We start from the raw sequence: 21093 nt of genomic DNA on the forward strand, positions 1-21093 counted from the left end.
CTATATTCCAGTTACGGTCTGTGAAAAATTTGGAATAGATATTTGGAATATTTCCCACTGTAGCATGATTTTGTTTGGAATCCCCCAAGGAGCTATCCGTGGCTCGCTTTTTCTTACCTGCATGCTGCTTTTCGGTGACATCATCCAAAAGCACATCCGGTCCCACATATATGCTTTGTTTTCTAATTAATTGAAGATTTATTTTGAACAGTACTCCCCACTAATATCTCAATCTGCCAGTGTTTCGTTTTGCTACTCTGATCTCTCGGATATCCTGTGCTGCAACAGACAGAACATTAATTTGGAAGCCTAAAATTAAATAGATTTAAGAAAACTAACAGTAATAAAAGGGAAGCTTTGTTGAACAGAGAGAATTTGAAGCTGAACAATGTGTTTGAGAAAAAAATATGTTTGTGTTTGTTTTCTCTTTGGAACACATTTACTATTGCTTTCCATTTACTTGGGTTGAGTCTGTTTAGAATGAAGCATGGTAGGGACCTGGAGGGGAGGGGGAATGGTGGGTCATTTTAATTTCATGCTCCAGTGATTACTGGTGGTGACGGATGGTCTTTCAGACAGAGTATAACTTAACTTGCCTTGGTAGATTGTCCTGCTGCTGATTATGTCATTGGGATTCACTGTGTATAGGAATGACATAGACATTCCTTAGACAAACATGACATCACCTTCAGATGCTAATGATTGTGTGCTGCTTAACGTGCAGACACAAACTGAGGTTTTAGTATGTAATGCAGCATGTTTCAAAAGGGGCTTAGACTGCATCAAAGCAACATGTCTAGGTTATCTTTTGAGCCAGATAATTTCTGGCTGCGAATTTTGGCGCATCAGAACTGTGCACGGTTTTTGGCAGAGGCAGTGTTACAAGTTGAGTCCCTCTCTTCTGTTCTTAGTTAAGGTCTTATTTTTGAGATGGGGGCATTGTGCAGCGTGTGTATGCATTAGCAGTGTTTCTATTATTGCAGTAAAAAATTCTGCGCTGGCTTAGTGCATCCCTCACTGAAATGTTAATGTGACTTTTATTTTACAGGCCCACGAGCGGTCAGAGAGTTCGGAGGTAGCATTTGTGACCCAGCTGGTGAAGAAGCTGATGATCGTTATTGCTCGCCCAGCACGGCTGCTTGAGTGTCTGGTGAGAGTAATCTTTCATGCAACTATTACTTGCATGTCCATCAATAAAATATGTATGCACAGAATTGAAGCATGAAGGTTAATACGTATTCAAAGCCAATCAGATCATTATTATCTTGGTTCTATCTTTTTGCATTTAAATTGCATTGTGAAATAATACAGATAGTAAACATTGGTTTAAGGTTCATGTTGTAGTCCTTTAAATATGGGGTGGGTGATATTTTGACTGTAATTTTCTCTAAAATATTATGAAATGCTATTAAATGACAAGATTCTGCAGCTGTCCCAGGCTTCCAAACAAGCTTCCCTGTGAATCTCATGAAGCAGCTCTTAAATCGAATCTGCATTCGTTAGAAATGAATTTGTCACAAAACACTGCAGAAATGTATGTTACATTGATCCACCCCAACGAAGCAATGGGTGAGCAGGTGAATACAAAATGACTGCGCTGTATTCAGCAAATGCTGTTTGAGGATCTTGTTAGTAGCTTTCAAAAGAGCAAGGTAAAACAAAGTCACCTTATTAACAGAGAAAACACCAGAGGTGCAAATGCTCTGCCTATCAGTGCGTCACCACCTTCAAATCAAAATTATGATCAAGAAGATTATACATAGTCTGCATGTTTTGGATCAGAATGCAGATTGTAAATTTTACATGATTCCAGTACCTGTGCCATCAATTATCTTTTATTGGTGGTTTGGCAATTCAGCTGCTCAGTTGCCTGTGCTCATTGAAAAGGGCAGAAGTGTGACTGTTCAGAGTAACTGCCAGCTTATGATTTATTGGCTAATAAATGCACAGCTGTATAAAAAAAGTTTGTAAAATTTGTCCCAAAGTGTTAGGAAGAAACAGATATTATTTACAAATGGTTTGTGTTTCCACATTAAACTTTTAAATTTCTTTTGAAATTTTTGAGAAGTAAAAGTTTTCCAGCTATTTCTTAAAATGATGATAGGTGCGGATTTTAATAGGTCAAAAAGATCCATCAGAAAAAGTGTTAAGAAGATTAGCTAATCTCAAAAATTGCTGAGCCTTTAGTGAAAGGGGCCAGCCTTTCTAAGGAAAGTGGCCAGCCTGTTCTTCATCTTTTCCTGATGGACATAATCTCCTATTCGGTAGCATTCTTATAAATTTTTTTTGCCCTCCCTAGTTAAATCCTCTTTTATACCATGGCATCCAGAGTTGGACAAGATAACAATGGTTATCACTGTTGCTTCACCCGGGTTTGATTCCCGGCGTGGGTCACCGTTTGTGCGGAGTCTGCACGTTCTCCCCGTATCTGCGTGGGTTTCCTCCAGGTGCTCCGCTTTCCTCCCACAAGTCCCGAAAGGTGTGCTGTTAGGTGAATTGGACATTCTGAATGCTCCCTCAGTGTATCTGAACAGGTGCCGTAATGTGGCGACTAGAGGATTTTCACAGTAACTTCATTGCCTGCTTGTGACACGAATAATAATTATTATTGTAATTGTGTTCCAAGCAAAGTTTAATACAAGCTTTAGCATAAATAAACCCAGGTTGTTAGGTTTGCTTTTTTAACACAATCTTAAAAATTGCCTTTCATGATTTGTGTGTTCTTGAGATTCTTTTGTTTCTTTCCCATTTGGGTTCCTGAACATTGTCCCCTATTTTTCTTACTAAAATATAACCTTGGTCTATGCTGAACTTCATTTGCCAATGATATATGCTCATTCTACAAGTTTATTAATGTTCTCTTGGCATTTGTTGTCTTGTAATGTTGGAAATCCCCCCTCCACAACTTGGTGCCATCTGCAAATTTAGAAATTGTGTTTTTGATCCCAAAGTCTAAATTTTGATATAAATTGTGAACAGTAGTTCCAGAACTAATTATTTTAAGAATTGCACTTTCCATCTTCTGAATAGCTACCCTTTGCTCCACTTTCTGTCTTCAGGCTAGCTAGCTGTGCTTTCTACTGATTGGACCCTGAATATGCATGTTTCACTTTATTCACTTATCTGTTATGTCGTACCTTCCCAAAGAACTTTTGTAAATCTAGATCAGTGGTTCTCAAAGTGTGGTCCACGATGGTCCTCCAGAGGTTCTCCATGGGCTGGTCTAAAATGTATGTCACTGATGCCCAGCGCCATTGCCAGGGCCATATGAAAAAGCCCTCACCCCCACCACTTTGAAGCACGTGCTGCCTTTCCCCAAAAGAATACAACTGTGAGATCAGATTTTCACATTTGTGGAGCTGATAACAAAGAGCATGAACTGGCTGAATGTGGAGCCCGACATGAGACGGAGGTTCCCCAGCTTGGAACCAGATACAACCTCATTGGCATCTCATGCAAAGCAATTCCATTCTCCCCATTAATTCTGATGATATTCTTTTCAATGGCAAGCAGAAGTTGGTGGGCGAGGACTGATCGGTGGTCTGTGGACACAAAATGTTGAGAACCACTGATTTATTTAAATTACATCACTGCATTACCTTTGTCTACACTCTCTATTACCTCTTCAGAGAATTCAGTGAGATTGGTCAGGTGATACTTTCCCTTTGCAATCCCTGCTGATTATTTATTATATCCTCAGTTTCTACACATTTTTCTTTTTCCCCTTTTGTAGGGTTCCATTACTGTACCACTGAATTAAGTTGCCTAATCTATAATTTCCCAGTCAGGTTCTATCTCGCTTCTTAAAGAAAGGTATCGCTTTAACTAGCTGCCAGTCTGATGGCACTACATCTTTTTCAAACAAATTATTAAATAGACATAATAGTGCCTCTGTTATCCCACCCATAGATTCTTTTAGAATGCATGGATGTAATTCACCTGGAGAGGGAATTACCAGTTTGTTTTGTTTATTTAAAATCAAAACAGATGACTATTAAGCGTGGTTATATAATTTCTCATCTTATTTTCTGATACGCTTTCCACCTGTCCCCCTGATTAATATTGAAGCAATTTATTTTTTAAATGTTTCTGCCATTTTTCTCTAATTGCCTGTAATTTTCCAGTTTTTCCTGTTGTGCCTAGAGTTTTTAAAACATTTTTTTTGCTGTTCCTTGATAATTTACTTTCACATTTCCTCTTTTCTTTCCTATTTTCTGACTTCTCCTAAACTCTTCATATTTTCTCTTGTGATGCTTTTCCCCGCTGTTTAGGTACTCAGTATGTGCCTCTTTCGTTACCCTCGATTCTTCCTTTGTCTTTATTCACTATGGTGTCTGATCAGTGTTTAATTTGTTAAGTTATCGTTTTTTCCGGACTGGTTGTGCACTGTTTTAATTGTTTCCCATTGCTGTTCTATGTCATTGTCTGCCAATGTTGTTGCCTATTTTATTTTCCCACGGTTCTAGTCTGAGCCGCTCAAACTTTGCTTTTATCCATCTATTACCCTGGTACTAATCATACTTATGGTCATCTCGATCATTATCTTAAAGTGTATTGTGTTATTGCCTAGATGTTCCTTTCATTTTTTTATTTGTTCCTGAATGTTGGTTTTGCTCCCCACCCCTAATTACTCTTAGAATGTGGTGGTGAGCTGCCTTTTTCAACCTCTGCAGTCCACGTGGTGCAGGCACATCCATAGTGCTGTAGGGGAGGTGTTGTAGGATTTTGACCTAGCAACAGTGTAGGAACAACTATATAATTCCAAGTCAGGTTGCTGTGTGACTTGGAGGAGAATGTGAAGTGCTTTTCTTTCAATGCGTCGGCTACTGTTATCCTTGGCAATAAAAGTTGTTGTTTTAAAAGGTGCTGTCAAAAAAATCTTGCCGGATTGCTGCAGAGCACCTTGGAAATGATACCCATGCTGTTTCTCTGTGACAATGGTGGAGGGACTGACTGTTTAAGGTGGTGGATTGGGTGCTGCTACAGTGGACTATTGTCCTGGCTGATGTTGAGTTTTTTGAGTTTTGTTGGAACTGCACTCTTCCAGGCAAATGGACAGCAATCCTGAATTGTACCTTGTAAATGGTGGACTGGTTTTGGGGAGTCAGGAGGTGAGTTACTCACTGCAGGTCCTGTTTTTTAAATTTAGCTGCTAACTCCTGATGCTCCTTCAGCGGGACATCCTACCTGTTCCTATTGATAGCTTCCGTTCTGACATAAATCACAACAGCTCCCCTTCCCTTTCCAAAATCTTCTCTATCTGCCTCAAGATAACCTAGCAGAATGTAGTCCCTTTGGGACTTTTCATTTTAGTTGCAGAAAACTACATCCATGCATCTAATTGTGGAAGCCCCCATCATCTATTCTGCACTCCTCCACCCCCCCAACACACCTCCAGCCCGCCCACATACAGTGTTCTTGAGCACAAATGGACACATACCAAGTGACATCAATGAAAGTGGACAGATTCAGCCACAATTAGTTGCTTCTCTGCACCTTAGTCAGAGTAACCAGCATTAATCTGGATATAGGGGGTAGCACAGTAGTTAGCACAGTTGCTTCACAGCTCCAGGGTCCCAGGTTCGATTCTGACTTGGGTCACTGTGTGCGGAGTCTGCACGTTCTCCTCGTATCTGCATGGGTTTTCTCCGGGTGCTCCGGTTTCCTCGCACAGTCCAAAGATGTGCAGGTTAGGTGGATTGGCCATGATAAATTGCCCTCATTGTCCAAAAAGGTTAGGTGGGATTACTGGGTTACGGGGGTAGGATGGCGACATGGGCTTAAGTAATGTGCTCTTTCCTCGGGCCGATGCAGACTCGATGGGCCGAATGGCCTCCTTCATAGAATCATAGAAATTACAGTGCAGAAGGAGACCATTCGGCCCATCGAGTCTGCACCGGCTCTTGGAAAGAGCACCCTACCAAGGTCCACACCTCCATCCTATCCCCATAACACAGTAGCCCCACCCAACACTAAGGGTAATTTTGGACACTAAGGGCAATTTAGCATGGGCAATCCACCTACCCTGCACATCTTTGGACTGTGGGAGGAAACTGGAGTACCCGGAGGAAACCCACGCACACACGGGGAGAATGTGCAGACTCCGCACAGACAGTGACCCAAGACGGGAATCGAACCTGGGACCCTGGAGCTGTGAAGCAATTGTGCTATCCACAATGCTACCGTGCTGCCCCTTCTGCACTGTAAATTCTATGTTTCCATCCCTGAACTCTTATTAATGCATTTCAGCATCTGATATTGTAATTTCCTCATCAGTCAGCAGCTGCAGTCAACGTAAAGGAAAGATCTACTGCAGACATTTTTCAATGTGTTTGTCACCCTGATGTTAAAAAGGTTTAAGTCAGTGCTGTGTACCAGGCTGACAAACCTTTTAATTCACGCCACCATGAAACGTTATCTTCCCTTCCAGGGTGCTGACCAACAGGTCTCTAGAAAGAAACACTTCCTCTCAGGAAACCAACCTTTTAGCTTGGCCTTGGACCTCTTGCATGGTCCAGAAGATGTTCTTGATGTACACACCTAAAGTTTCCAAACTATGAAGGGATGTTGACGGTGTTATGTGTCACCAGCCTTATTTACAGTGGGACTTTGCTGTCACTGAGAAATTAAGAGAAACCTTCGACCCTTCTCAGCTCAGTTCTAAAGAGTTATATCCAAGCAAAGTTGGTATCAAGCAAACAACAACCACTAAGTGCTGATATGTCAACAACTGGACACAACAGCTCTCAGAATCTCTACTTAATACTGGCAGATTTTCAAAGGGTAGAAAAAGGAGGGAAAATCCATTCACTCAAGAAAAAAAATGCGAGCTTTGGTGAGAAGGTAATTAGTGAGAAGTGTTACTTGATGGTACTTTTGAAGACTTATTCCATCACATGGCTGATAAATTTGTCACGGAGCCTCCTACTCCTGTTAGTTGCTTAATTGTCCATTAGATTCAAGACCCGATATAGCAGGGTTGTAGACCTGAACCGTTGCTGTGGGATCACTTAACTTTTGCTATTTTGCATGCACATGGGTCCTGTCCTGTATTTGCACCAGCTTGGCATCATTTTCAAGTGTGCATTTTGCTGCTTCTAGCATGCTTTTCTGCTGTCCACATTGAACTAAGTTTGGTCACATTGCTTGATGGTGAGGCATATGCCAGGCTATGAGGTTAATGATTGTGGTACATTACAATTGTGCCGCTGTTATTTACCCACGGTGCTTCATGGATGTGCAATTTTGCGCTGGTAGACATACCCCATGTCAAAAGTACCAGACAATACAATGGAAGCTGTGCTCAGTGTGAAGGCTCAGAGGGAACATCAGTGTACTGATGAAACTCGGCCATAGTTGTACACCTTCTGTTGACCAGATTGAGAAGAATTAGCGGAGTCCAAGGATTGGAACCTGCTGATCAAACTGCAATGCTAGAAAATGTAATTTCCTAAGGAGATTCTTTTCAAAAATCACTTTATATTTTTATCTTTATGAATAAGTAGTATAGATGTATGGTATCTTGGAATTGTTACACAGCTTTAATACAGCTGAGGACTATGGTGATCAGCCTGTATGTGAGCACACAACATATTCATATTTTAATATAGAACTATTTTTTCTTTCATTTCAGTTCTAGTTTAAATTAGAGTGTTTTTCTGTGCGATATCCTGCTATTTGGGTGGATAGAAGGTGGGGAATTTTGAGGTACATTTTGATTTTAGTTCCATGAGGATGAAAAGTGTGTTGGATCACATCTTTGGAGCTGCAGAGCAACAAGAAATGAAAATTCAGAGGTGCAATGACCATAGCAACTTCAGTATGAAAGAAAGACGAGGAAGGTTGCAGTGAGCGAGAGAAAGAGCGCAGGCACAATTAGAACACCCTTGGCTGGTTCTGTGAGGGGGGTGTCGGAAAATTTTTATTTTTAAAATATTTTTATTCTCCGCCTTTTTCACATTATCTCCCAAATTTACGCCCACCAACAATAAACAATGATCAGTAACAAATATGTCAATCCCCACATCAATAACAACAATCCCATTCTCCCACCAAACCCCAAACATTAGCCCGCATGTTCACATAAACAAATGACAAAAAGGAATCAGGAATCACCCATAGCCACCATTAACACACACAGCCACCATTAACACCCCCCCCCCCCCCCCCCAAACTAATGTTCGATGTTATCCGTTCTTGAAAGTGCATAATGAATAATGCCCATGAATTGCAGAACTCCTCCATCCTTCCCCTCAGTTCAAACTTAACCTTCTAAAGAGTCAAGAATTCCAACCGGTCCCCCCGGACACAGGTGGAGAAGTTGCTCTCCAACCCATCAGGATCTGCCTTCGGGCGATCAACGAGGCGAAGGCTACAACATCTGCCTCCGCACCCGTTTCCAACCCTGGCTGGTCCGACACCCCGAATATGGCCTCCCAGGGGCTCGGGTCCAGTTTCATGTGCACCACTTTAGAAATTACCCTAAAAACCTCCTTCCAGTAATTCTCCAGCTTTGGACAGGCCCAAACATATGAACGTGATTAGCGCCCCCCCCCCCCCCCCCCGCAACGTTCACATACATCTTCTACTCCTTCAAAGAATCGGCTCATCCTCGCCCTCGTGAGGTGCGCTCTGTATACCACCTTCAGCTGTATCAGCCCCAACTCTCCAGAGCACCTCACACCAGAACCCCTCCTCCATATCCTCTCCCAACTCTTCCTCCCACTTTGCTTTGATCCCTTCCAGTGGTGCCTTCTCCTCTTCCAAAATAGCTCCATAAACCGCCGACACTACCCCCTTCTCCAGTCCCCCTGTCGTCATCAGCTCCTCCAGCAATGTGGAGGCCTGCTCCACCGGGAAGCTCTGTATCTCCTTTCTTGCAAAATCTCGAACCTGCATGTATCTAAACATTTCCCCCTGCTCCAGCCCATACTACGCTTCCAGCTCCTTCAATCCTGAAAACCGACCCCTAAGAAACAAATCTATTAGTGTCTTAATCCCCTTCTCCTCCCATTTCCGAAAATTTCCATCCCACTTCCCTGGCTCAAATCTGTGGTTCCCACGAATTGGCATTTCTCTTGACCCTGCCCCCCAACCCGAAGTGTTGGCGAAACTGCCTCCAAATTCTCAATGAAGCTATTATTACCGGACTCCTTGAGTATTTGCCCAAGGCCATCGGGAGCGGCGCTGTTGCTCGTGCTTTCAATCCCGAATCCCTGCACAAACTCGCCTCCATTCTGACCCACTGGGAATCAACCCCTCTGACCCAGCTCTGCACCTTCTCCACATTCGTCGCCCAGTGGTAATACATAAGGTTCGGAAGACCCAAACCCCCCCTGCATGCCTCCCCTGTGTAGCAGCACCTTTCTAACTCTGGCCACCTTCTTTACCCATATGAACAAAGTAATCATTCCCTCAATCTCTCTGAAAAAAGCCTTTGGCAGGAAAATCGGCAGGCATTGGAAAATAAACAGAAATCGCGGCAACACGTTCATTTTAACTGCCTGTACCCGACCCGCCAGTGACCAAGGGAGACCATCCCACCTTGCCAGATCAGCTTTCGCTCTCCCCACCAAATTAGAAATGTTGTACCTGCGGAGCCCCCCCCCCCACTCCCGCGAACCTGCACCCCCAGGTATCTAAAGTGAGTCTCTGCCCTACGGAATGACAGCCCACCCACCCCCAGCCGAGACACCACAAAATACTCACTCTTGTCTAGATTTAGTTTGTAACCCGAGAAAGACCCAAACACCCGAAGTAGCTCCAGTATTCCCCCTATTGACACACTCGGTTCCGACACATACAACAAATCATCGGCATATAAGGACACCCTATGCTCTATCCCCCCCCCCCCCCCCCGCACTATTCCTTTCCATACTCCCAAACTTCTTAATGCAATGGCCAACGGCTCAATCGCGAGTGCAAACAGCAGGGGGGACATAGGACATCACTGCCTAGTCCCACGGTGGAGAGAAAAGTATCTTGAGCTGATGTTGTTTGTGTGGACACTCGCCCTCGGCTCCTTATATAGTAGCTTTACCCAGTTCACAAATCTTAGTCCAATCCCAAACCGCTCCAGAACTGCCATCAAGTACCCCCATTCTATCCGGTCAAACGCCTTCTCAGCGTCCAATGCCACAACCACTTACCGCTGCCTCCCTCTGGAGCTGACCTGCTAACATACTCCCCTGCCCTGTCCCGCACCTGGACAATTTCTCTTGCCGGGAAGCTGGAGCTGACCCTTCAACATACCTTATCTCCATGCTCGTAAACTGCATCCCTTGCTCGCCTCAGTTGGCGCACCGCCTTCCTGGTAAATAATCGGTCAAAGCTCGCCTGTAGTTCCTTCCTCTTTCCCATCTTCGTTGGGTCCCCATCTTCTGCATAACTCCTATCTACCTCCAACATCTCATCTATTACCCTCTGCCGCTCTAACGTCTCTTCTTTGTCCACCCTGGCCTTAAACGAGATCACCTCACCTTCCCCACCCCCGTTGCTCGCCTCGTAGGCCCATCGAAACCTGCTAACCAGGCTCCAATGTCCGCAGCCCTCCTCTCACCTCACCTCCGTTCACTAGCCAACTTTAGTTAGCCAGCGCGGGTGGCTCTCTTCTCTCCCCGCCCCAGGTATACCGTCCCCTCCCACCCAGTCCCAGAGAAAGAAAAAACAACAATCCAACTCATACAATTCACTAAAATAAGATATAACCGTTGCAACACAGAATGCCAATCAACCCAACCAATAACTTAAACTCTGCAACAATGTGAAGTGAAGTAAATTACAATAAGCGTCATTGAAAAGAAAGTTATAGCATTTATACGTTTTCCAGCTCCCCAATCACAGTCCACAGTCTCTCTGGGATGTCGGAAAGATAATGGCTAGCTTCAGGGAGGACATGGGCTATGAATTCAGTTAAGGGAAAAAATGTTTACCCAAAATAAAATATATTAACATACATTAATGGTGTCCATTTAGCTCTATGTTTTCTTTGCAGTTGTCTCTCATTATGGGAAAGGGGAGATTTAAAAGATAAAACTCAGCCATTGTTATGATCACTTGACTTATAAAAAGAACAGATTTTCGAAGAAACAATACATTACTTTTAAGATTCTTTCTCCCTATATAACATTCAATTGTTCAACAATATATCTCCATTTTGATGATAATCGCAAAATACAATGATTTGGGTCGCTGTGGTGAGGAATTTTAACAGCTTGTTACTTCATCCAAACCCAGTGATTTAAAAAAAAAAAAAAAAAAATGTATTTTCAAAATGCTGCTTATTCCTGAAAGTACTTATTGGACTATAATTTGCTGGCTCCCCAGCGCTGCATTTGGGGGTGCGCCAATGAAGCACTAGGGCATTCCTCTTAAAGGTTCCCACCTGGCTATTGTCCAGAAGGGCTAACTTCCCCTGGACAATTGTGCTGGGCTGGGAACCATCTGACAAAGCGATTTAAATCACTAATTTGGATGGTTCTGCCAGTTTTATCCTCATAGTTACAGTAAAAGAGTTGGAAGGAAGAAAAAAACACTTCTAACTTGAGAGTAACTATTTTAAAGACTCAGACTGAACCCCATATCTGTAATGTTCGGCTAGTGCCTTAAAAGGGGGACGTGTCCTTCCTTGCTGCGCTCCATTTGCATCACGCTGATGCAGCCAGGGGGCACGCTTCACTGCTCCTGTCTCATCCAGCCTGAGTGACGAAGGTCAGGCGAGACAAGGGCTTTGGAATTACAACAAAGGTAAGTCTCTCCGGAGTGACAACCCACTGGTCATACACTGGAGGACTTGCGTAAAAAAAACCTGTTGAACCTTTTAAATGAAATGGCACGGTACTATTTCCAATAACACAATTTTAAACTGACCCCCCCCATTGCACAGTACATAGAGTCTAGCCTCTGTTCCTCCCAATGTTTACATTTCATTTAATGTATTATCGTGCTTATTATTTGTGGGGATCAACAAACTGTGATAAAGCATCTTGGCAAGAGTAATTTCAGCTGCATTAGTACAGACTCAGTCAGGGAGTTTGAGGCATATTGATTCCAATAATGACAAATAGAAAGGCTGTTGACTTTTGCAATGGATTAGCTCCTCGGGGGATTTGAATTGTTCAGACTAATGGTTTAGGCCCCTGTGTGTTCATCAGTGATTTTTTTTTAAAAGTGCAGCAGACTCATTGTTAAGAGCAAAAAGATGTCACTATGTTGGCACTCAAATCCTCTACACAGCTCACCATTTTAATCGGCACTTAATTAAACCTTTCTTTAAGTTAAAGAGCACTAAAATGGCGAAGCTGACTTTTGCAGGCAAAATTACACTCATTAGTGAAAACCTAATGCTTTCTCGAAAGATTTACTCAGGCCATGTAACATGCTGCAGAATTCTTGATTGTAATGTAGAAAAATCAGGAAACCTAAATGAATGTAGCATATTGCACTATATTTACTACATTATAGTATACAAGTCATGATCCCTGGAGTTGTAGAATATTTATAACAGTGGTGTATTTAGAATGTCTTTATAATTCTAGTGACATACAGCATGTTGTAGTAATTGAGCAAGTTTAAGGTTCCATTTGGCTTGGATATCCTGAAATACATAATCCAGATCAGTGAAAGGACGTAGGGAAAGGCATCTTAATCCCTCTGTTTGTGTTCAAGCAATCTCTTTAGTTTCTGGTGATTTATGGCCTTTTATTATTTCTCCTCCTGTTCTGTTGTGTTATGTTGATTGGTGAGATTCCAGTTGGATTCCTTTCAAATCTGAGATTTGTTTTGACACTTTTAGCTTCCCCCACAAAAAAAAATGATGTAAACCATTGCTCCTATTGTATGTCTTTTCTCCAACCCTCCATATTTTAAGCAGGAATAGTTTTTATGTTGAAAGTATGTTAAGTTGTTACAGTACAAAACAAAAGTGCAAACCATTCAATTTAATCATAATTGCTGCTATAATAGTTAAAACCTTATGCCTTGTGTGCATAATACATATATAATGCTATCAAGCGGGACAGCACTTCATCAATGCATAGTAGGCTATGAACAAAGTGCTGGTAAATAGGATTAGTACAGATTGGTATGTGATGGCCGGCATAGACATGGTGGGCTGAAATGCCTGTTTCGGTGTTGTATGACTCTGATAACTGCCGGTGAGGTTTGCAGTCCTCAAGAATGTTTCAGAAAATGTGGAAGAATGGGGAAGCAAAGAGTGTGACGATAACTTCACACTTTCTCATTTGTCATTGCCATATTTGATCCAAATTGAAACTTTAAATGAAATTGATTTTGCGTTTGTAGGAGTTTGATCCAGAGGAATTCTACCACTTGTTGGAAGCAGCTGAAGGCCATGCCAAAGAAGGACAAGGAATCAAGACTGATATTCCCCGCTACATCATCAGTCAGCTGGGGCTCACCAGGGATCCCTTGGAGGGTAGGTGATTTTACTGAAAAGGTAACAATACTGACCCAGTACAAGGGGGCTCATTTGTGAAAGGTCCGGAGATTAACCATTGCAGTGTAAGTTGAAGCATTTTTAGGGTTAAAAGTGGATTGCAGCAATGATTAGATTAAAATTGAATGTGGTATTTTTAATGGTTGTATACAAATTTAAATTGATCAGAATATCTCATGCACGAAACCTGTGTTGAACTTGGTTAGCTGTTGTTAGGGCTGACACAGCAGAAAACCTAGATTTTTGATTTTTTCATACACCGGCGATATATGTAAAACATTATCTTATCCCAAAAGAGTTTCATTCATCACTCCTCAGTTTCTACTCCTATTTTATCTTCCCTTTCTGTCTATGATTTCTATTTATGCTTTTTCCCCCCTTTTATCTTCACAACCTACCTAACATTATTGTTTGCTGCTGCCAATGTTTGGTTGTTTTGTCTTTATTTCTGAGGGTTGAGCACATGGGATTGATGCAGAGGTGCCATTGTGCTGCAGTATCTTTGTTGAAAGTCTTTTAACTATAATTGAATACATTCACTTGCTCTGTGGATGTTGGGATAGCTCTGCCTGGAAGGAAAGAATGGGCAATCAAACCAATGGGGCATAAATAATGGTAGCTCACAATTTTGTCCAATATGCCCCACAATTCTAGGAGCGTTACAAGGGTTGCATTTATTCTTGGATTGACACCTAAAGTTGATCCATGTGGTATTTGAATAATCAGGTAAATTCTGGGAATTTCTTTCCCAAAATCTGTCATTTTCACGTACATTTTAGATTTACAGTTGCACGTTAAGTATTTATTCCATTAAGCTGTCAGTGCCAGTCTTATCCATCACTTTCCAAGGATTTGGGATGTGTCGTCTCATATTAGCAGAAATATTGAGCGCTACACGATTTAAGTCATTTTTGGAATAACATTATTTATTTTTGTGTTAACAGTGGTTGGGGAACTTTGCATAATGTAGTTATACAAATGAATTGACTTTTAAATAGTAGTTATAATGATTTTTGGAACATTGGATTGGATTGGTTTATTGTCACCTGTATCGAGGTACAGTGAAAAGTATTGTACTGCAGGCAAGGACAGATCATTCTGTACATGAAAAGAAAATACATAATAGGGCAGACATAAAATACGCAATGTAAATACATAGACACAGGCATCGGGTGAAGCATACAGGTGTGTAGTACCACTCAGTAGAGAAGATGTGTGAAGAGATCAGATCAGTCTATAAGTCCATCGGTCCATAAGACGGTCGTTTAGGAGTCTGGTAACAGTGGGGAAGAAGCTGTTTTTGAATCTGTTAGTGTGTGTTCTCAGACTTTTGTATCTCCTGCCCGATGGAAGAAGTTGGAAGAGTGAGTAAGCCGGGTGGTGGGAGTCTTTTTATGCTGCCCGCTTTCCCCAGACAGAGTCAATGGACGGGAGACTGGTTTGTGTGATGGACTGGGCGGTATTTATGACTCTGTGGTTTCTTCCCGTCTTGGGCCGAGCCGTTGCCATACAGATTTATGTGCTAGAAAAGAGGAACTGATGTTTCATGAGCTGGACTATCCAGCATTGCATCCCTCTTCACTCTTTCTAAAGCTTTTCAATGCATAGTAGCACCATATGGATAATGTTTTACTAAACTCTTAAAATCAGGTGCCCAAATTTAATACAGTATATATTCCTACGAAAACCAAAGGTTTTAGGTGATCCAGTTATACTCTTCTGTTTTCCTTACGCAAATATTATTTTACCTTTGTTTTAAGAAATGGCCCAGCTAACCAGCTATGACAGTAGCAACCCAGAAGCCCCAGAAACTGATGATTCTGTTGATGTGAGTATTGGTGGTCAAAATCAAAAGGTTAATTGCTTTAAATTCTCATCTCAATTTATATTCACTCACCTAACAACGTGCTTCATAAACTTGTACAACAGTTATATTCACTACTGGAAAGCAGTGTACAGCAATCTGAATGAGTTAAATTCACCTTAAATGAGTTGCAAATAGGATTTATCTATTTTTCTTTTCACATGACAACTTGTATTTATATAGCACTTTCAGTGTAGTAAGATGTCCCTAAATACTTCATGGGAGCATTATCCAATAAAATTTGACACCGAGCCACGAAAAGAGATATTAAGGTCAATGGACAAAAGCTTGTTCAAAGTGTTAGGCTGTGAGGAGCATCTTAAAGGGGGAAAGAGAAACAAAGCGATTTAGGGGTGCAGTTCCAGAGCTTAGAGCCTTAACCACTGAAGGCCTGGCCATGAAAGATAGAGTGATTTAAATCAGCGATTCTGAAGATGCCAGAATTGGAAACGTGCAGCTATCTTTGGAGGGTTGCAGTTATGGAAGATATTGCAGGATAGGGAGGAACCGAGGCCATAATGGAATTTGAAAACAAGAATGAGGATTTTAAAATTGAAGCACTGCTTAATCTTAACTAATGTCGTTTGGTGAGCATACCCCACCACCACACCAAATAAATTCAGAAGATAGATTCAGGATATAAACATCTGAACAGTGTGCCTGTTGGCTCTCAGAATTGCTATTCAATTTAAGTTAAGAATTTGTGTTAGGAGATGTTACTTTGTCCTTATTTTAAAATGTTGATTGCATCTGCAGGATGAGAAGGATAAGATGCATTAAAACTTTTCTTCATATATTTGCCATTCCTTTTTATCTTATATTAATAGTTTCTAAACATTGTGATTTAGAATCAGGTTTACATGTTGAATTTTGCTTACTTTCAGGGTCGAGGTGCTGCACTTCACACCAAGAAAACCCCATGCGAGGAAGACTTTGAAAACCTCAAGCTAATTAGCAATGGAGCCTATGGGTAAAGATTTTCATTCTTAATCAGAAAGCTTAGTCATCCATTTTCACTTTCTAAAGAAAGTACATTTTCTGTCTTGGCGAATACCAATTACACTACTAAGAGCTATGATTTGGCAGTAGGGCAGTGAAATTGCAGTTAAAATAGCATAGCCAATGAATATCTTCCTTTGGTCTTCCCAAGTAACTACATCTTCAGAAACTCCAATGCAAATAACATAACAAAAGCCAAAGGAGACTAAATTCACAGAAAGAGTTAGAGCTGTCGTTGCATGAAATCACAGCTGTTGTTATGGCCTGGACTTTCCTCCATGGACCCAATAATGTCATGATATTTAGATCAGCATATCATGGTGCAATCAAACACACACTGATGGACATGCAGTAGGACCAACCAACACACATATAACATCGCAGCCAATCACCAGTGAGAGCCCACGCACGATAAAAAGAGGGGACACTACAGTTCCCGCACATTCCAGCAGCAGCCAGCTCAGAGCACCGAGCTCAGAGCCTGCCACTCAGACATTCACCATGTGCTGAGTGCCTCATCCAGATAGTAATAGGACAGGGTCCACAGATTAGTTGGTAATGCACGTACCCAAGTTAGCAGTGTGCTGTTACGGTTAAGTAGTTCATAAAATTGAGTTACACCATCTCCAGCTGTGTTGGATCGTTTGTACATTTGAACACCCAACACAACATGATACCAGAAGTGGACGCAAGCCAGCGCCTGTGAGACTTACCTGCAACGTATCAGCAACCCGCCGTCCTGTACCATGGAGAACATCAACCCACTGCTGCCGCCGTTCTGAATCGTTGGCAATCTGGGGGTCAATTGGAAACTGTTCAAGCAGCGCTTCCCACTCTCCCTCAAGGCCACAGACAGGGAGAATGCATCGGACGATTGCCCTTCTTCTCTTCACGGCGGGGCAACACGCCACCCACATCTTTAACTCCCTTACATTTACGGACGGCGAGGACAAAACCAAATACAAGACGGTGCTCCTGAAGTTCGCCGAACACTTCAGCATTGAAGTAAACGAGAGCTTCGAGAGACACCTGATCCAGCAGCACCTACAAGGTAAGGACGAACCTTTCCAGTCTTACTTAACACACCTCCGCATCCTCGCGCAGCCCTGCGGCTAGGGGACCACCTCTGACTCCATGATTCGCGACCAGATAGTTTTCGGAGTCATGTCGGACACCCTGCGCCAGCAGCTCCTTCGGGTCAAGCAACTCACCCTGGCGACTGCCGTCGAGACCTGCGTCCTGCATGAGAATGCCACCAGCCGGTACTCACACATCCAGGCGCCGAAACGGCGCGGCATGGGCCCCACGAGGCGGAGTAGGTCCAGACGATCAAGTACCTCCTGGGCCTGAAGGAGGCCGGCCATTTCGCGCGCGTACCGAGGCCTCCCGCACTTGTACGTGCCAAAAGAGGGGCTGCGTCTTAACCGAGCCATATGCTCTTTTGGACAAACCGAGCTGAAGTTCCTGGGGTACCACATCTCCCAGTTGGGGGTGCGGCTGGATGCCGACAAGGTGGCAGCCATCACGGCCATGCAAAAGCCCACAGACAAGAAGGCTACGCTTTCTCGGAATGGTCAACTTCCTGGGGAGGTTCATCCCCAACCTTGCTTCCCACACTACAGCTCACCGGCACCTTGTTAGGAAGACAAATGAACTCCAGTGGCTTCCCACCCACCAGCGTGAATGGGAGGAGCTCAAGGTCAAGCTCACCACCGCTCCGGTACTGGTGTTTTTCGATCCTGCAAGGGAGACAAAATCTCGATTGACGCCAACCAGTCCGGCATTGGGGCGGTCCTCCTGCAACGGGATGATGCCTCATCATGGGCCCCAGTTGCCTCTGCATCACGGGCCATGACCCCCACAGAGCAGCGCTATGCGCAGATTGAAAAGGAGTGCCTAGGCCTGTTGACTGGCATTGATAAATTCCACGACTGTGTGTATGACCTTCCCCAGTTCACCGTGGAGACTGTCCATCGCCCGCTGGTTGGCACCATTCAAAAGGACCTCAATGATATGACCCCTCGCCTCCAGCGCATTCTGCTCAAACTCCGGAGGTACGACTTTCAACTTGTCTACACCCCGGGTAAGGACCTCATCATAGCAGGCGATCTGTCCGGGGCAGTCAACACGCCGTCCGACCCTGAGGGGTTCGTTTGCCAAGTCTACACACATGTAGACTTCACTTCTGCCAATCTGCCAGCCACTGATGCACGCCTGGCGCACATTCGACGTGAGACTGCAGCCGACCCCCTTCTGCAACGTGTGATGCGCCACATGACGGACGGGCGGCTCAAGGGACAATGCCCACAGTTTTACAATGTTCGGGACGACTTGGCAGTCGTTGATGGTGTCCTCCTGAAGCTGGACCGCATCGTGATCCCACAAAGCATGCACCGGCTTGTCTTAGAACAACTGCACAAAGGCCATCTCGGCGTTGAGAAGTGCCGGCGGAGGGCCCGAGAGGCTGTGTAATGGCCGGGAATAAGTGAGGACATTGTTAACACTGTGCTCAATTGCCCCACCTGTCAGCGGTTTCAGCCGGCACAACCCCGTGAGACCCTCCAGCCCCATGAGTTGGTCACGTCCCCCTGGTCGAAGGTGGACGTGGACCTGTTCCATGCGCTCTGCAGGGACTACATCATCATCATCGACTACTTTTCCAGCTATCCAGAGGTCATACGCCTGCACGACACCACGTCATCGGCTGTCATCCGGACCTGCAAAGAGACTTTTGCTCGCCACGGCATCCTGCTCACCGTGATGTCAGACACTGGCCCCTGGTTTGCGAGTCAGGAATGGTCTTCCTTCGCCAGCTCATACAACTTCACATGCGTGACGTCCAGTCCTCTACATCCTCAGTCGAATGGCAAAGCAGAAAATGGTGTCCAGGGATTGTGCAGGAGAGAGGGTTTCAGATTTCTGGATAATTGGGGCTCATTCTGGGGTCGGTGGGACCTCTACAAAGGGGATGGTCTGCACCTGGACCAGAGGGGTACCAATATTCTGGTGGGGGAGTTTGCTAATGCTCTTCGGGAGGGTTTAAACTAGTTCAGCAGGGGCTTGGGAACCTGAATTGTAGCTCCAGTATACAGGAGGTTGAGAGTAGTGAGGTCATGAGTAGGGTTTCAAAGTTGCAGGAGTGTACCGGCAGGCAGGAAGGTGGTTTAAAGTGTGTCTTCTTCAATGCCAGGAGCATCCGGAATAAGGTGGGTGAACTTGTGGCATGGGTTGGTACCTGGGACTTCGATGTTGTGGCCATTTCGGAGACATGGATAGAGCAGGGACAGAATGTTGTTGCAGGTGCCGGGATTTAGATATTTCAGTAAGCTCAGGGAAGGTGGTAAAAGAGGGGGAGGGCTGGCATTGTTAGTCAAGGACAGTATTACAGTGGCAGAAAGGACGTTTGATGAGGACTTCCAGAGATGTAGAGGAGAGGATTGCAAAGATGATTCTGGATAGGGGCGAAAGCAACAGGGTAGTTGTTATGGGGGACTTTAACTTTCCAAATATTGACTGGAAACGCTATAGTTCGAGTATATTAGATGGGTCCGTTTTTGTCCAATGTGTGCAGGAGGGTTTCCTGACACAGTATGTAGATAGGCCAACGAGAGGCAAAGCTATATTGGATTTGGTACTGGGTAATGAACCAGGACAGGTGTTAGATTTGGAGGTAGGTGAGCACTTTGGTGATAATGACCACAATTCGATTACGTTTACTTTAGTGATGGAAATGGATAGGTATATACCGCAGGGCAAGAGTTATATCTGGTGGAAAGGCAATTATGATGCGATGAGGCAAGACTTAGGATACATCGGATGGAGAGGAAAACTGCAGGGGATGGACACAATGGAAATGTGGAGCTTGTTCAAGAAACAGCTACTGCGTGTCCTTGATAAGTATGTACCTGTCAGGCAGGGAGGAAGTGGTCGAGTGAGGGAACCGTGGTTTACTAAAGCAGTCAAAACACTTGTCAAGAGGAAGAAGGAGACTTATGTAAAGATGAGACATGAAGGTTCAGTTAGGGCGCTCGAGAGTTATAAGTTAGCTAGGAAGGACCTAAAGAGAGAGCTAAGAAGAGCCAGGAGGGGACATGAGACGTCTTTGGCAGGTAGGGTCAAGGATCACCCTAAAGCTTTCTATAGATATGTCAGGAATAAAAGAATGACTAGGGTAAGAGTAGGGCCAGTCAAGGACAGTAGTGGGAAGTTGTGCTTGGAGTCCGAGGAGATAGGAGAGGTGCTAAATGAATATTTTTCGTCAGTGTTCACACAGGAAAAAGACAATGTTGTCGAGGAGAATACTGAGATTCTGGCTACTAGACTAGAAGGGCTTAAGGTTCATAAGGAGGAGGTGTTAGCAATTCTGGAAAGTGTGAAAATAGATAAGTCCCCTGGGCCGGATGGGATTTATCCTAGGATTCTCTGGGAAGCTAGGGAGGAGATTGCTGAGCCTTTGGCCTTGATCTTTAAGTCATCTTTGTCTCCAGGAATAGTGCCAGAAGACTGGAGGATAGCAAATGTTGTCCCCTTGTTCAAGAAGAGGAGTAGAGCTAACCCCGCTAACTATAGACCAGTGAGCCTTACTTCTGTTGTGGGAAAAACCTTGGAAAGGTTTATAAGAGATAGGATGTATAATCATCTGTAAAGGAATAATTTGATTAGAGATAGTCAACACGGTTTTGTGAAGGGTAGGTCGTGCCTCACAAATCTTATAGAGTTCTTTGAGAAGGTGACCAAACAGGTGGATGAGGGTAAAGCAGTTGATGTGGTGTAT

The 21093-nt window shown here is 43.7% G+C and overlaps 1 protein-coding gene across 6 annotated transcripts in view; it reads left to right on the forward strand.

Annotated features, from left to right (window-relative positions):
- The window catches only part of mast2 (microtubule associated serine/threonine kinase 2), a 594513-nt gene that overhangs the window by 508667 nt on the left and 64753 nt on the right, over window positions 1-21093 (forward strand). For all 6 annotated transcript variants that reach the window (XM_072510836.1, XM_072510837.1, XM_072510838.1 and 3 more), the window contains 4 exons: window positions 1049-1150; window positions 13303-13435; window positions 15217-15284; window positions 16205-16290. In XM_072510836.1, the coding sequence (XP_072366937.1) occupies window positions 1049-1150; window positions 13303-13435; window positions 15217-15284; window positions 16205-16290 (389 nt within the window). The remainder of the gene's footprint in view (window positions 1-1048; window positions 1151-13302; window positions 13436-15216; window positions 15285-16204; window positions 16291-21093) is intronic.

This window comes from Scyliorhinus torazame, chromosome 7 (genome assembly GCF_047496885.1).
Source record: "Scyliorhinus torazame isolate Kashiwa2021f chromosome 7, sScyTor2.1, whole genome shotgun sequence".
In the NCBI taxonomy this organism is placed as follows: Eukaryota; Metazoa; Chordata; class Chondrichthyes; order Carcharhiniformes; family Scyliorhinidae; genus Scyliorhinus; species Scyliorhinus torazame.